The sequence below is a fragment of the Buteo buteo genome, chromosome 2, assembly GCF_964188355.1.
Source record: "Buteo buteo chromosome 2, bButBut1.hap1.1, whole genome shotgun sequence".
NCBI classification, from domain to species: domain Eukaryota; kingdom Metazoa; phylum Chordata; class Aves; order Accipitriformes; family Accipitridae; genus Buteo; species Buteo buteo.
Window position 1 is genome coordinate 11,981,758 of NC_134172.1, and position 16,154 is coordinate 11,997,911.

The 16,154-nt window shown below is 38.0% G+C and overlaps 1 protein-coding gene across 6 annotated transcripts in view; it reads right to left on the reverse strand.

Moving 5' to 3' along the window:
• Positions 1-16,154, reverse strand: part of DIP2C (disco interacting protein 2 homolog C) — a 336,977-nt gene that overhangs the window by 50,197 nt on the left and 270,626 nt on the right. For all 6 annotated transcript variants that reach the window (XM_075045682.1, XM_075045643.1, XM_075045635.1 and 3 more), the window contains 7 exons: positions 14,665-14,774; positions 13,794-13,874; positions 9,900-10,023; positions 8,151-8,272; positions 5,335-5,446; positions 5,109-5,218; positions 2,186-2,316 (listed from right to left, as the gene is read on the reverse strand). In XM_075045682.1, coding sequence (XP_074901783.1) covers positions 2,186-2,316; positions 5,109-5,218; positions 5,335-5,446; positions 8,151-8,272; positions 9,900-10,023; positions 13,794-13,874; positions 14,665-14,774 — 790 coding nt within the window. The remainder of the gene's footprint in view (positions 1-2,185; positions 2,317-5,108; positions 5,219-5,334; positions 5,447-8,150; positions 8,273-9,899; positions 10,024-13,793; positions 13,875-14,664; positions 14,775-16,154) is intronic.

A 16,154-nucleotide genomic window follows, 5' to 3' on the forward strand; every position in this document is an offset into this window, starting at 1 on the left:
TGGTGACATACAATCATAACTTTACAGTGGAATCCTCTGAGGTAAAAATCTGGGCTGTAAAATGTTGGGGAGGATTTTGGTATGCTAAACTACAGAGCAAAATGCAAAGTTGCAAAGTTTTAAGTTACGAAGAGTAAGAGCCTAATAACCTCCAGGATGTATTTTTTGCTATCACATCAAATAATACTCAGCTCTAAAATAGTAATGAAATGGAAATTAAGTTTGTAAGTGGAATTAATGAAGCTGTATCTGATGTCAGCTTTCTCTAAATGACAGGTGCAATTCAAGCAGCCTGCAGTTTTTCTAGTTTTATAGGAACAGGAGATCAGTGGCAAAGAAGAGATTGACATGACGGTTCATAATATTAGAGTGTTGTTGGCCTGATCTCAGTTCCTTCAACTCCCTCGTTTCCTTTCCCTTCTTTGAAAATGGTATAAAATTTTCTATTCCTTCTACAAGCTACAGAGGGGCACAGACCTTGATTGCTTTCTCCCAAAGGCTCGCTGCCTTATTCACTTGCCAGTCATAAACAATCTTCTCCTCCTAAAAGGCTGAATACTATCAGTATTGGGAAGGACCTAAGGGCAGCAAATGCTTATTTGTTGCAAATATGGTTCTGGAAGAAACAAAACTTTCTGTATTCAGGAGTCATGGGCACCACAATTTACTTGGGTTTTGGACAGGTCAACATTTATCTGTATTTTACAGCTCTATCATGATGTTGCATAGAAGTTATTCTTGGATGCTCCATGTCCCAACATTATCCCATACAGTAATACATTCCTTAGCTGAACTCCTCTATGGTGCTCTACTGTCCTTCCCTGGTCTCACGGAATGCACCACGGCAGATTTGGCTTAGCCCCCAGCAGAGAGAAGGCCTAACAGTGTTGACATCAGGGCATGCTGGAACACAGAAGTCTATATGGAAAATATTCAATGAGTTAAAAAAATCAACATTTTAAAAATTTAACTTAAAGAGACTGATATAATTAAAATCTCAAAATTTCTGAAAGGTTTTCTGAGGTTTTTTGCAGCCTAACTATTTTTATTTTTGTCTTGGGGAAATAAGACATTGAAAAAAAAAGATTTTTCGAAACAAAGAAATCTCTAAACCCTATGTAAAATCTGAAATAATATTAGGGCAAGTATAGTTTAAATCAAGAAAGACTGATCAAGAATGAATTAGGTAATACTGTTAATCTTTGGCCCATTTAATATTTAGTAACAAATATTTTAAAAGGGCAACAAAACTGGCCAATAGCCCACTTTTAAATAAACAATAATTTCTGAAAACAAATTGTTGCAGTTGTTATCAAACAACGCTTCCTTCCGGTATTTAGTAAATTGGTAAAAAGTTTATCCAGAGTATTTTTAATGCCCTGGATTATCTTCATTTTAGTAACCAAAAATAGCAGTACTGCTAACACCAAAGAACTTCCTATGTCGGCCTACTGTGACTCTGAGATGTCTTCATCAATATGTGCTCCATTAACACTCCCATAGCTCTTTCCCTTTGCCTCTGCATCAAATCAGCAAACAAAAAAAAAAAAGAAAGAAAGAAAGAAAGAAAAAAATCGATGGAACTGCTTTCAGTGCTGAACCATAACTTCCCTGGAGCATAGAGAATGACAGAATTGTTAAATTTCTAAAATTCTTATTAACAAAAAAAGCTGATTCATATTTCATTAGAAATGCTTTTCTCTGATAACTTTGCTACTGCCATTCAAGTATCTTTCTGCAAGAAAACACACTTCCACGTCTCCGCAAAAATCACATCCGTAAGTCCCACAAATGGGGAAGACCCTGGTATCTACTCATGCTTTCAGATTAGAGAATGAAAAAGAGGACACCAGGAAAACAATTCCTCAAGGTAGTATTAGTAGAGCACTGCTTTCATCAAATAAAACTAGCCAGACTCTGCAGAGACAGCAGTAAAACAGCAGGAGGTCAATGAGCAGCTGTGTTGATGCTCTGCACTCGTAAGTCTAAATACCTAGAGCCGTGTCCCGCTCAAAGAAAGCATATTCTCCATACAGCACTCTCCGTACAGCTTCCAGCAATTCCAACTGTCTATGTCCCAGAGGTATTGTCTGTTCTTCCCATTCTTTTACCACTCACATCATCTGGTTTGTTGTATTATAGTACAATGGAAATGGTATTCCAAAAGGTTGAGGAGAAACCTCACCTGCAGAGGCACCAGAGGACAAACCCAAGTCCACAGTAGGGGTCCAAGCAGATAGCGACTTCTCTGGAGGGATAAAGCTCACACTGCAGCTTAATAGAACGACAAAAGGCACTAGTGGCTGCATGAGACATCTGAAAGACAACAGCAAAGTAATTAAAATGATCAACTATGTAATTCAGAAGGCTCATTCCCCAACTGCACCAAGTGCTCAAATCAGTTACAGAATAAAGAAAACAAATAAATATTGACTTTGTGCTCAGTGTAAACACACATGTAATTTATATCTAAGAAAACATAATTTTCCTTTAAGAGGGCATCCAAATAACCGTGAAAGGGGAGGGGAGACAGAATGAATGATAAGTTTGAAGTGATTTAGGGAGAAAGCTGTGAGTGGTTTAGAGATGTGCTCCAGTCTGTATGCAAAGCTAATGATAACAAGCTAAACTTTCTGGAAAAACAAAGGAATGGATGACTGCAGGATCTGTCTGAAGTATTTTGTTGATCATCAGTAACAGATTTCTGAGTACATATTTCTTAATACAATAAATAAAATATGCCAATGCACTTTATAAACTGAAGAGGATTTTGCATGTAAAGTGGTACCAAGGACCTAATCATTCAGCAGTAAAGATCCCCAATAAACTTAGTAAGGTTCTGTAAAATGTCTTCACGTTATCCAGGCACCTAACTGAGAAACAGGCTCTTCAAATCTTGGTAAGAAAGCTCTCAGAGGTAAAACAAGCAGAAAGTAGAAACAAAAAACCTGATCAAAAGGAAATTATTCTGATTTTTTTTTCTAGTTTTAGGATGTTTCCCACACTCACCCATCCTGGCTTAGAAGTCCTAACTACAGTGGGAACAGAATTACATCTTTTAATCTTTGTTCTCTCTGTTAATAACAAGGAAGATACGTGTGTTAGAAATACAGCCTGGATAGGATTTAACTCATCTAACCTTTGATCTCTGCCACATACTGAGCTAGTTGCCTTATATACTGTTAAGAGTCAATGGAGGGGAACAGGCACTTGGAAGGTAAAATTTATTTGACCTTAAGGTAAACAGGGGAATAAAGCTCCAGAAGTCACTTTTTCTCCATTGCCAATGAGCACCATAAATGAGGCTGGACATGTTCCAAGAGATGCAAAAGGCCCAGTGCAAAACAGGTGTCCACACAGTGATCATCTGCAGTTTGCAGAGATTAATTCTACTCTAGCTGAATCAAAACCACTTTTTCACACAGGATTAAACTGAACTCTATTGGTCCAGAACTGGTGTTATTCCATGATTTTTTACACCATATTGGGTGAAAGCTATTGAAAAAGTTGAGAGTAAACATAAGTGGAATCTACTACTTCCAAAGTGATGACAAAACATTTATCAACTTTTCAGAAGCCATGTAAGTTGTTTAGCCATTTTTTTTATTTAGCACCACTGAGTTATGAATATAAGCCTTGTGGTCTCTTATTATCCTTTTATAATTAATTAATCACTAGTGATGATCTAGTAGATGGTAACTGGCTGAGTCAGTGATCTGGAGGCTTTGTGACCCAGGTATCAGAAGGTCATCAAGAATTCCTTGACAGATTTATCTGGATTTCCCTTTAGCCACATTAAGAAAAGGTTCAGTTCATCGACTTGCCTTGCCTTTGATTATCTTTTTGACTATCTCTAAGTTCTCCAGATACTGACTTTGCACAGTTAGTAGTCATTTCTGCACGTCTGATAAGGTGGAATTCAGGCCTGATTTAATAGACTCAGATGACTGCATCTGAAACAATCATTTAAGGCTCTCTTTAGAAGAAATGAAGACATATGTGACATTAACTCCATTCAAAAATAGGTGTTTCAGATAAGTCAGATAAACTACACCCTAAGAGTCCCCGCCTCTCTGTTAATCACTGAGGAGCCAAATGACTAGTCCACATCTGTAGGCATTGTAGCTATTTAAAGTTAGATGAATCTTCAAGGACTGTCCAATATGTGACCATCAGCCAGCTCAGCCATTTAACCATCAGTCAGCCTCGGGCTGGTCACTTCACCACTCTGTGCTTCAAATTCTCCATCTGAAACCTGGGGAAATGATGCTTGCTTTGTTTATGAAGTATGCTGACAGCTTCTGAAAATAGATAGATGATGCCAAAGAGTATGAGGAATTCAATGTAGGCTATAAGTGTGACACATCGGCAGAGATTGCTGAAATAATCATAATCCTTGGATATGCAACAGATAGGAGTAAGGAAGTAACAGGTAAGAATAAGAGAGTGATTCTACCTCTGCCTGTGTGTTGGTGAAACCAACACTGGAATAGTATGTAAACTAGCAGCTAGGTAAAACAACTTTGATGAATTGTGGCTAGAGGGTTGGAGAAAATGGCAAAATAAAGATTTAAAGAGCTCAAGATGCCTGAGCTTATCAAACAAATCCATCAATGAATTTTTTGCTGCTTCCTCTAGTATTGTACCAGGTGAATATACCAGAGACATCAGCAGTTCCCTTAATTGCACAAAGAAAGTATTGAAGACCAATGGCCAGTAGTTGAGTTGCAGTAAGGAGGAAACAGTGAATGGGCACTGGAACGAGTAGAAAAAGGATCACCGAGTCTCATATCCTTCATAAAATGGAAATAATAGATGAGTCAGTTGAAGACTGCTTCAGGGAGACAAGCTAGTGGGCTATCCACAGGGTTATCAGTATAAAATTTTTAGTCCAAGGAGGAAGAGAGGGGCTAAACTCGCCACACACAGTACCTTAGTGAGTATGAAAGAACTAATTTAATGTTAATGGAATCAAGTAATGACTGCAAGGGAGGAAGCAATTCAATTTCTATTACCAAAAATCGAGAGGAGTTACAAATCACGAGCAATGTACCACCTGCCAGCCAGGCATGATAGCAGGAATGCCAGCTTTAACAAGAAGTCCCTACCTTTACCCCTGCTAGCATGCCAGTTGTGGAGACACTGAAGTCAAGGTAAGCAAGCGTTTCAGGGTTAGAAGGTTTGTAGATCTGTGCAGGCCGCTTCTTTGGCAAATCGTCTAGTGAAAATAGAGAAAGAAAATGTGCGTATCTTACTCCCATGACAGATAGACCTCTGAGTGCTTGACAAATACAATGATAGAAGACACAGAGGTCCCCTAGCCTTAGTACTCACCTGTATCTAGTACCGGAGGCCACGTTCTGACATCCACTGCTGCTGCTGCCTCTCGCGACCGTAACAATTTACATATTAATTGTGTAGTCATTAAGCAGGCAGAGCGGCTCACCTAGGAATTTAAGAAATAAGTAATAACACAATGGGATACTGATTAATTCTCCCATGAAAATGAGCAAGACCATGATTTATTTTCTGCCAGAACGGGACACAGGTATATTAGTCTTATGTTTTCCAATCAGGAGGTGGAAAGATGGACAAAAAATGCAGCTCACAATGCAGACAAAGTCATGTGAGTTTTACAAATTACATGAAAATTGCACTTTGAGAAGAGTGTTGTAATGAAGCTAAAGGCACCCTAATAGTGAGAATGTGACTTTTCCAACACATTATATCAGCTATCAACCCAGAATGCCAGTACAGAAGACTGCCACCAAAACATTTTCTATGTGATGGTGATATATCTTGGTTTATAAACAATATTTTTATGTAAACCAAAACCTAGCCTGACATTTATATGAATAACTTTACTATCTCAAGTCAATTTTATGTTAGCCATATATTTCCAGTTCCTGTGCTAGTGACAAACCACTGGGAACTCTTCTGATATCAGCAAAAGTAGCTCTAGACCAGAAATTGTGCAAGTGGCACTAAGAAACGAAATGGTGAATTTACTGCAAATATAATCTGCACTGAATTTTAGATGACACATGCTGAAGGTATTCTCCTTTTAGATTTGCTATTTTTAAAAATACTTAAGTAGCAACTATGAGAATATTTCTTACTGATTATAAAAATTAATATATTTAAGGAAATATTCAGACAAACTTAAATAGGAACACTGTTAATCACTGAAGATAGTACAGAGGAAAAACTGAAATTCTTCTTTTCCCCAAACTTTAGGAATCTGTGCAAATATTGCTAAGAGTATTTTTTTCTTTAAATAATTTGAGACATTTCATTGCACACTGAATTTGCACTGTTCAACCTAAGGAAATCAGTAACAACATGTACACTAAATTTTACCACTTAGCAGAAGAGATCAACTTCTGTTGACAGTAATCTCACGGAGGTCAACTTTACAGAGCACATGAGGAAATTAGGAGCATCCAAGCACTGACCCAAGCTCTACTTACTTCCACTAACCCCATGATTTCCCTGTATGGATGATCTAAATATTTCAAGCTAAAAGTGAAGACAAAAGAAGCCACTGCAGCATCCCTTAATCCAATCATGTCACTGTCACACGGCAAGGTAATTCTTACATAGCTAATAATCTTAATCTATGAAAATCTTTGGGATTTGGGACATAGTAGAGCCATAAAACAAAAGGAATTTCAAGAGTTGGTGGTTACTAGGCTTCTCAGGAATTATATTACCTGGAGGATGAGGAGGTTTATTAAAATACAGAATGTCCATGCCTGGAGAATAGCAAGTAAGCACATAGGCATGGTGGGAAGGAGAAAGAAGACATCTTAGCTACATGTCAGCAGCTGCTCGACATGGGGCTCAATAATGTTTAGTTATATTTTACTACTACGAGTTCATCACCAAAACACAATTATGTAGGCCAAATTTTGCTCAGAAGTCATTATTAGTGACTTCAAAAGGTGCTGTGTAGACATATAGCATGTCAGATCAGGTTTTGACCCCATCACATCAGGAAATTTATATGATTGCATTTGCAATGAAGGAACAGCCTCAGTATTTTAATTTCTACAAGGTCATCCCTCTCCAAAATGAAAGAAAATGTTGTGTAAAACAGAGCTGAGAGGCTTTTAAGTCAAAGTGGCATTAATATGGCTAATAAATTTCAACATTTTATTTAGTCTATTGAAGGGACGACGATTACAAGTCAGCTTAGACCTGTCCTAGTTTTTCATCATGAAACCAAACAGATTTCGTTTGGCTATTAAACATCAAAGGAAAAACAAAGTAACACATATTGCATCACTTCTATGATTTTAACAACTGATGTTTAAAAAATGTAAGTGCCAAAATATTAAATAATGAGAACCCTGAAGACAATAGGACAATTTCTCATACCTCTACTGATACTTTGTGGCATCTGATGCCGTAAGGAAGGCCACAAATTATAACTATCTTTAGTACTTATTACTTGAAAGTATCAACATTAATTAGAAATGTTAAAATCACATTTGTTTCAACTTGTTTTTTTCAGAGACTCAGAATTCCATTCAATAGATTAGAAACTGCCAGATATAAAAGGCCATCTCTTTACAACCACTTTATTTCCCTCAGTAACAAGCACAATGCAGTTATTTCCGTGCAACAAAGACTAAACAGTATTAGATAAAGCCAAAATACCAAAAGAAAGCATTGAATGGAAAAGTCTGAGTGAGTAACACTTCTCTGGATGAAACAAAATACCGACCAACATCTTCACAACAGAACTTTGAAATCGCTTCAAACTGCAAAACAATTAGATGTACTGAGCTGAGCACAAATCACCATCAGGTCAAGCTAAGCTTTCCGTTGCAATTTTTCTCAATAGTCAGAGTAGCGTTGCCAGGTGAGGAATCCTACCATTCCTGGCATACAGCTAAATACAAGAAAGCACTTCAAATATGTTTCCTGAAAGGAGCAGCATAACTGCAGCAAAATGTGACAGCAGAAGACAGAAGGTTGTGTGCTGTCAAGCAGTGTTGACCCGGCAACACAGTGAAGTGCTGAATCTTTTGGAAGGAATACAACTCTTCAACGTACACCACCACTCACTTAAGTTACTGTTCCTAAAGACTACGCAAATCCATCACCCGTTTAATCGACTTGTGCACTTTCAGGTGTCTGCTCACCTCCACAATCATCTTCACTGTAGGTAATGTGGTAGCTATGTTCTGGGGATGTGGAGGTCGAACCGTTATTGGCACACAGCCTGCATACAGGCATCCGTAAAATGCAGCAATCAGGTCTATTCCTGCATGAAGAACAAAACAAAAATCCTCCCCTGAAAATCAAATCATTTAATCACAGATGCCTATGTCAGCATAAATATTACTTGGAACTCAACTCAGAAGGTTAAATGAGCAACTAAGCCCTTTAACAGACTTCTTTTTCAGCCCCTTGTCAGTATTTGTTCAGCTTCACTGATTCCTTTCAATTGTACTGTTCTTCTGAGCATGAAAAACCAAAGGCGACACACAAAGCTGCAGAGAGATATCATCATTTAGGTGAACTCCACTTTTATGATCAGGAAATAACCTGTTAAAAAGACTGATTTCTACAGATTAATTATCTTCCTAAATTTACATTTATAGATAAATGAGAGTCTACAAGAAGAGGGATGCCCCAGCAAAAAGATGAGGTAGGATGATGCCTGTTCCTATCAGCTGCAGAAAGAACATCTGGAGGTTTCATTAAATACTGTTTTTCTCATGTCATTTTTAACCTTAGATATAAAGCTTTATCTACCTGAAATTTTACAGTAAAAAAGGGAGTCATGATTTTGAAATCCTGCTTCTAACATAAAATTAAGTGTTGTTCTATATAAATATTGACTGTAGGTGACAGATTGTGGACAGCACACTTCAGGCTGAACAGACAACAGCACAAAGATCCCTTGAATACTGTTGTTTGATAGCTCCCTGGTGCTGTACAGAGGCTGTGATAAGATGACAAGGGGGGCTGTTTTATTCTGTCAGTGGAAAAGGATCTGCAGTATTGGTAGGTTATTGTTCCTTCAATAAAATGCTTTATTCATGGGAAGTGAAATACAGACAACAAAAACTTAATTTTAAAATATTAGTCTTCTTTTGTGGAAAAGGTTTTCTCATATTAACTGTTGAGAAATTACTCCTGTAAAGATTTAACCTGTATCTTGCAGCCCTTACAAACCAAATATCACAATACAGACCTTAAATCAGACTGTTTATTTCACCAACACACATGAAACGCTAAAGTCAAAAGAGCAGCACTAGGTCAGAAATAATTTCAAGCAAATGCCAAACATGGTACGGGTTAACACAAGCTTAAAAGCCCTTATGTCGAAGGATGAAGATCCAAGCCACAGAGAGCTGTCTAGGTTAAAGATCTATAGAGAAAATAGTTATTATAATTTGGTATTTCTTAATCATCTGCTATTTATTAATCATATTTCTACTCTAAAAAAACATGGATTACTTCCTAGGTATTGCTGCTTTACCCCCATGAAATGTGGCACTTCCAAAAGGGAATTCAACAGGTGAATCTAAGAACACTCAGCAGATGGAGTATTTTGGCAGAACTGTGTGCTCATAAAATAGTATATTCCCAGCAAATTAAAAGAAAAGAAGTAATTAAATTTGACTGCTTATAAGAGACAGGTTTTAAAAACACAGCTTAATCTTAATCTGAACCCAAAGTAATAATATCTATGTGCAAACACAGAGAGAAATTCTTTTAAATATGTTTTGACTAAGTTCAAAGAAACATACATCAGGCAAGTAATTTGTGTTTTGCCAGTTAACATGGTTTACAGTTTGGTAACATCACCAATGCAGCACCATTCTAAAAGATCTTGATAAACTTTCAGGACTACAAAGGTACTGAACACAGCAGTTCTTTACCTGGTGGGTAAACCAAAGCCACATGGTCTCCATCTTGCAAATGTCCCCTTTCCATCAACATGACAGCTATCTTCTCAGCTCGTTTATGTAGCTGGACACATGTTAGCGAGTTGGCTATTGTTCCCTGCACAGGAAGAAAGATAAATGTCACAGAAGATAATGCAATGCACTGAAACTCTATTTTCCTCTGCACCTTAGAAGTTACTGAATGAGGTGCAGCCACAGTATGTCATGCAATCAAGTTAAATATGGAAACCTTCAGCCTTATGCCAAACTGTAGCTGGAAGGAAAAAAGATGTTTGTAAAGCAGAGGAATGTTCTCTATTCCTTTCTCTGTACCTGTTGCCCTCAACAGTGTTTTCACTCTAACCAGGGGAGTACAGTAGTATGCTAATATCCTGCCCTTGTAACCTGTACTTCCCTTGCTACACAGGCAGCATTCCTGCTACAGCCAGGAAAAGTGCCTTTATGGTCTCTGCAGCAATCTGGAGAATCTATGGAGAGCAATCCTGACAATTGCATTTCGTTGTCTGCACGCTGGAGTGAAGCCAAATGGCACAGCAGAAGTACTTAAAAGACAAGAGACAAAAGACACAAGAGAAAACAATACTTTGTGACAGGGAAAAGAATTAGTCTGGAACAAAAGCTAAGCACATGCATATAAATGAAATAGAGAAGAAAGGCATTTGTTGAATTTGAGTAACTCTGGTCAGCATGAAAAAAAAGGGGAAGTGACAATATGCTACAGTTTGGCTTTCTGAAGCACTTCAAATAGCGCTAAGCCAAAAATATCAAACAGAGTGTTTTAAATTCGATGAGTGTTACGGTTCTTGAATTTCCTAAATATATATATATGTGTGTGTGTATATGCACACACAGACATACACATTTAGAGAAATATATACATCTGTATCACAAAATTCACTACCACAGCTGACACTAAGAAGAGCAGTCTAAAAATGAACGTGCAGGACAGACTGACTGTGCCTAGAGCTGCTCTGGCCAGGTCTGGGCTGAGACAAAGGGACAGAGTAGGATGGGAAGGGCTGCACCTCTGCTTGGGCACCTGTTCTGTGGAAAAAGAGGATTTCAGTCTCCAGTACTGCTATGATATACCTGGCACCTATCACAAGGAGTAAGTTCACTTAAAAATAGGGAGTCTGAAAAAAATGGGGGAAAAAAGATAAGAACATATATATATACACACACACTTAAAAAGAACAATGTATCAAAAATGCAATGCAATGCAATCAAAAATATTGTATCACTCTCCTTAGTAATAGAGAATGCAAGAAGTTCTACTGTTTTAAAAAATACCCTTTACACTATTTTAACAAGGCAATAATAATAAGCATTTGGCCTGATTGCTGCTTTCTATCCACCATCCCCAAACCACACAACACTGCAGTATTTATTGACCATAAGCTTCAGAGAGGAGAGAGCAGTTTGATAAAGGTCTAGCACTGGAAGTAGTGGCACATTACCAGGCATCACTTGGCATTTACAAACTTTATTATAAACTGTCCACAAAGAGGACAACTTAACTGAAAATAAATAGGACAAAGTCAGGGCTTAGCATTCCTCTTCACCGTCTTCAGCAACCACACTTACTGAAATAAACTTCAGGCAGTTTTAATCAAGTCTTCTGAACAATGTGCAGATCATTTCTCTACGAAAGCTTCCTCTAAAGACATATGCAACTATATGGATGCTGGACTAGAGATAGCTTCCATCTGTCCAGCCCTAAATATGGCCAAAGTGACCTGATGTCTGGGTGTCCTTGTCACTGTAGATCTGCCAGTAGGAATGTGCTTAAACTCTCGGTTCCTTCTTTCAGGAAATTGACTGTTTGCTTACTCATGGGAAGAAGCATCTTTTATATCCCCACAGACATCAGAAGCGCAGGACCCACTGACACAGAAAGGGAATTGCTGCAAGTCATGTGAATTTGTGCAATATTTATTTACATTTAAGACTTCTGGCACTTGCTGCATGTGAACCAGTGGAAAGACAGTGTTTACATGAAGTGTAGGGAAGGAGAATCCTGTTGTTGGACAAGAAACGTCGGCAAGCGCCAGGCAACCTTTGGGTCTTTTATACGAGGTGTCTTGCAATGTTAAGGTGTTGCAGTCCTTCACGACACACACCAAAAACAACGTGCTGCGCTGACTTTGAAATATTCTAAATTCTCAAAAAGCTTGGGTTACAGGAAAACACTGATCTCAGTGGATTTCTATTAGTCATCTCCTGCAGGATGCCTGGATGTTTTAGAACGAAGTGTACAGACAATGTGCAAGGAAGACAAAAAGGGAAAAGTTACAAACCGGAACAAAAGTTCAAGATGGGTAATAAAACTTGCCTAGGCTAAGCCCCACCAAACCTGTGACTCCTTTCCATGAAACATTGAATCTCTCCATAAAGCACTACAACTGTCAAACAAATTTCATATGGTAAGATACTCCACACTGAGAGTAGTGGAGAAACTGAATTTCAAAATTCAATTATTTTTCACTTCTATGGAATGATAAATTATTTTGTTATTCCTTATTTTGCATATTATGTCCTTCCCTCCCACTGTTTGAACCCTTCTGCCAGCATGGGAAGGCTGCCTTTATTTAAAGCTCAAAAGCAACAGCCTGTGTGGAGGAGATGGGACAGTACATATCACTGTCTCTTTCTCACAGCATCTTTGATCCTAACTTACAGGACAGAACAATGCACTATTCTAATGGTGTAATATTGAAACTATAAAGAGCATTGCCTCTCAAGTTTTCTACTCTGCCACGGACAATTACATTACTACTTCACTATTATCTGTCAAGTTGCACATGTTCACATAATATTAGTTATTAATCTGAATTTAAAAAAGGTCATTTAACGAATTATTGGTAGCCTCAAAGTGAATATTGGTACCAGCACTGTAATATGGGCTGGTGAAGCATATCCTGTAAATACAGTAAGTGGTCATTTCACAGGGGTTCACAAATTACTGGAGGTTTAAGAACCCCTCCAAGTTGCGTAGTGACCACATGGGCTGAGACAACACCAGCTACTCCAGGTGGCCCAGGGGAACAGCACTATTCCAGGCCCCTCATCTCCTGGAGACCCTCACACACTATGTATGTTTCCAAATTTTGACTTGGAAGTTTAGATGTGTCTAGATGTACTGTGGTGGGATGGTTTGAAATCAGACTTTTGTTCTTTACAGTGGTCTTGGGAATTATTGGTTTGTCATCTACAATCGCCTAGGAAGTCTGTAATCACCCACTCTTAGTAAAGCCAAGTTCTGTACCATGTAACATGCATTAATTCATTTTTGATAAGCAATGAAATGTTGTGCCAGGCTAGTGCCTCATGTAGGCTATGCAGAGAGATTCATTAGTGATCCTCTGCAGACCTGGTTGGATTCTTGACATACCTCTTCTTCTCTTCACCTTCTTTCCCTGTTCTCACACCTCCCCCAGATGGTCCAGTCTCAACACCAACAATCATTGTTTTATTTAGGGAAAATGCTTTGATTTTGCTAAGCCTGTACTTTTCAAATTGGAAATCAGGATGGTGAGCAGTATTAAATACTACTCTTTGGTACAGGAACGATCAGTATTGAAATAGATTTGCAGTGTCAGCTCACCCACAACATGCATGTGGTGGAAAAAGAAATGAGAAATGTGTAAGGCGCGCTGTCTGATACAAAAGCAATCTATATTTTGACAAGTGGCAATGATTATTCTCTTTTTCTTTCTGCCTCAGTGAACATTAAATGTAACAGCTGAGTATTAATGGGAAAAGGAACAGAAAGGTCGTGTTCAGCCATAGCACAAGCAGGTGCAGCTAAAATACCAGTATGCCATTTTCCTACTGCAGCCTGTCAAAGTAACGGTCTGAGCTTCTTACCCTGCAGTTGAGTAAAGTGTAAAGCACATGGTCAGGCGTGGTCTGAGCTCTCCACTGCAACACTTCTGAGAGGAAGAGGAACTAAAATAAAGCAGAGTGCTAGTCATGACACTAAATAACTTTCTGGCTTTAAAAAACAGATAACTATTTTTGCTAGTTTAGCTATGTCTCTCTTATTTATATGCTCCCTTTTACATCAATACCCAGAAGCACTAAACATGAATAATTCTCTTGTCATCACACATATTTATAGGAAGGTTCTTTTGCATGGTAGCAGCGGCCTCTCTGGAAGTGAAGCCACTGCTGGGATTATAATATATTATTACATATACTTCCAAAGCAATAAAACAGTTCTTACTGATCTCTCTGAATTTAAGCATGATTTTAATTCTTTAGCTTCCTCTCTTTATCTTACTATAAATATATAAATATTTATACAGCTAAGAATTTACTAATTTCTCACATAAGCGCCCAAAAGAGCTGAATTTCAACTTAATTTTACATGATCAAAAAAACCTCAAATAAGGTCAGGACCATATATGCAAACAAAATTCCCTGGACTCCACTTGAACTAGTAAAAAAGATATAATAGAGGGTGATTTCCTGTAGCAGCCCCATTAACACTTTCCACCATGTTCGTTCTGTTGTCCCATGTAAACTTATAAAAAAAAAAATCCATACAAATGAAACGCAGTGATGCCCCCCCATGTCTCTTTCATATTTATCTGTAAAGAGGGTTATGAAATATTTTAGTGTGAATTAAAGAAAGCCATCAACATATTCTGCAATAATACTACTACAATCTATGTACTGCTAAGTATCTTGATGCTAACTAGCTAAATAAAAGCCGTATGAGAAAAGTTTAGCTTACCTTTCTGGCTTGGTCATTATCTTCTATTTGTCCCAAATCTCTACCACTAGCCTGTGCAATTCTTTTTCCAGAGACCAAGTTCCCCACCATCACAGAGGCAGGGCCAATTTCTAGAATAAAGCAGACATGTGTTAAGTGCAATAAAAATGCTTCATTTACAGATGAAAATACTTTTTATTTCTTTTGCATTACATGATATTTTCCTCATTGCTATCCACAACACCAAACCTTGAGCACATCGCTGCTGATACAAACTTTGGTTGATGGACCAGAAGTAGCTAGAAGATACGTAGGCCTGGATTCATCCTCTTTAAACATATCTAACTGAGGAGCCCATTTAGCACAGGCTTTTTACAGCCAGAGACACGTCTTGTCTGCCATGATACGAGGAATCTTTGGAAAATTCAGCTCCTAATTTAGGCATGTCCATTCAAGTGCCTAAAGCTAGATGAGATGTATCCAGGCTTAAGGGACAATGTTTCTATTTCTCTCTTCTGTTCCTTGGGCTAAGTTGCATCTGTATTAGCAATTCTGTAGGGCTAGAGACATGAACTGACAAGGATTAGGAAGGCAGATGGTGCCTATAATAAAATACATGCAAGCCCTTTAGCACAAGGTAGAGACTGAAGAAAAATAACTTAACATTAGAAGAAATGAAGATGTCACTGCTGACACTTGTCCGTAAGGTGGATTTCACTGATGTTTTGCTGCTGCCATTAGGGAAAAATACCTGTCTCACAGATACCATTAATGCTCATGTTAACTTTTGTTTTCTGCTTCTCCAGCATGGATTACTGATCAACTACAATTGATACCAGGCTTTACTTCTAGTCTAGGATGTCCAAGCTTTGTCTCAGTGATATGTGGTATAAGTGTCAAAATATGAGATGTGTAAGTAACCAGATAATGTACAACAAACAACATCTACAGACCACTCTGCTTTAAAAAGATGAAAGCAATATCCTCTGGGTATGTCACAACTACGCAAAATGGGAGAATATGATGCTACCAGTTTGGTTTCTGCATTCCGGGCATTGCTTTTACCATAGTGCCAAATAGTATATACATAAACTATCTGTAAGTACCTCCACTGCACTGATCCCAATTCAGTGATTAATATGCAAAGCAGTAACAAGGAAATACTGAAGTGAGCACTGCAGTTAAAGGCTTCATTACTTTTGTTAAGTAAGTGGAAGTCACTGTTAACCTCTGACATTCCCAGTATCTGCAAACTGAGATTATGGTTTTGATTTCTAAAACGTTTGTCCAAAGATTTTAAATAAAGAAATAAGCTGACAGTTTTGGCAAACTTGCACTGAATTCATGATGGATAGTCCCCATATTTGAGATCCAGAGCATAAGAACACTTCATATTCCAAGCTCGTTTTCAAAGCGGAAAGTAACTAACACTTAGTCTAACAAAGCTGAATTCAGGTCTTAAGCCTGAGCCTACAGATCCAGAAATCCTTGAAATTAATCTGAGTACTAAA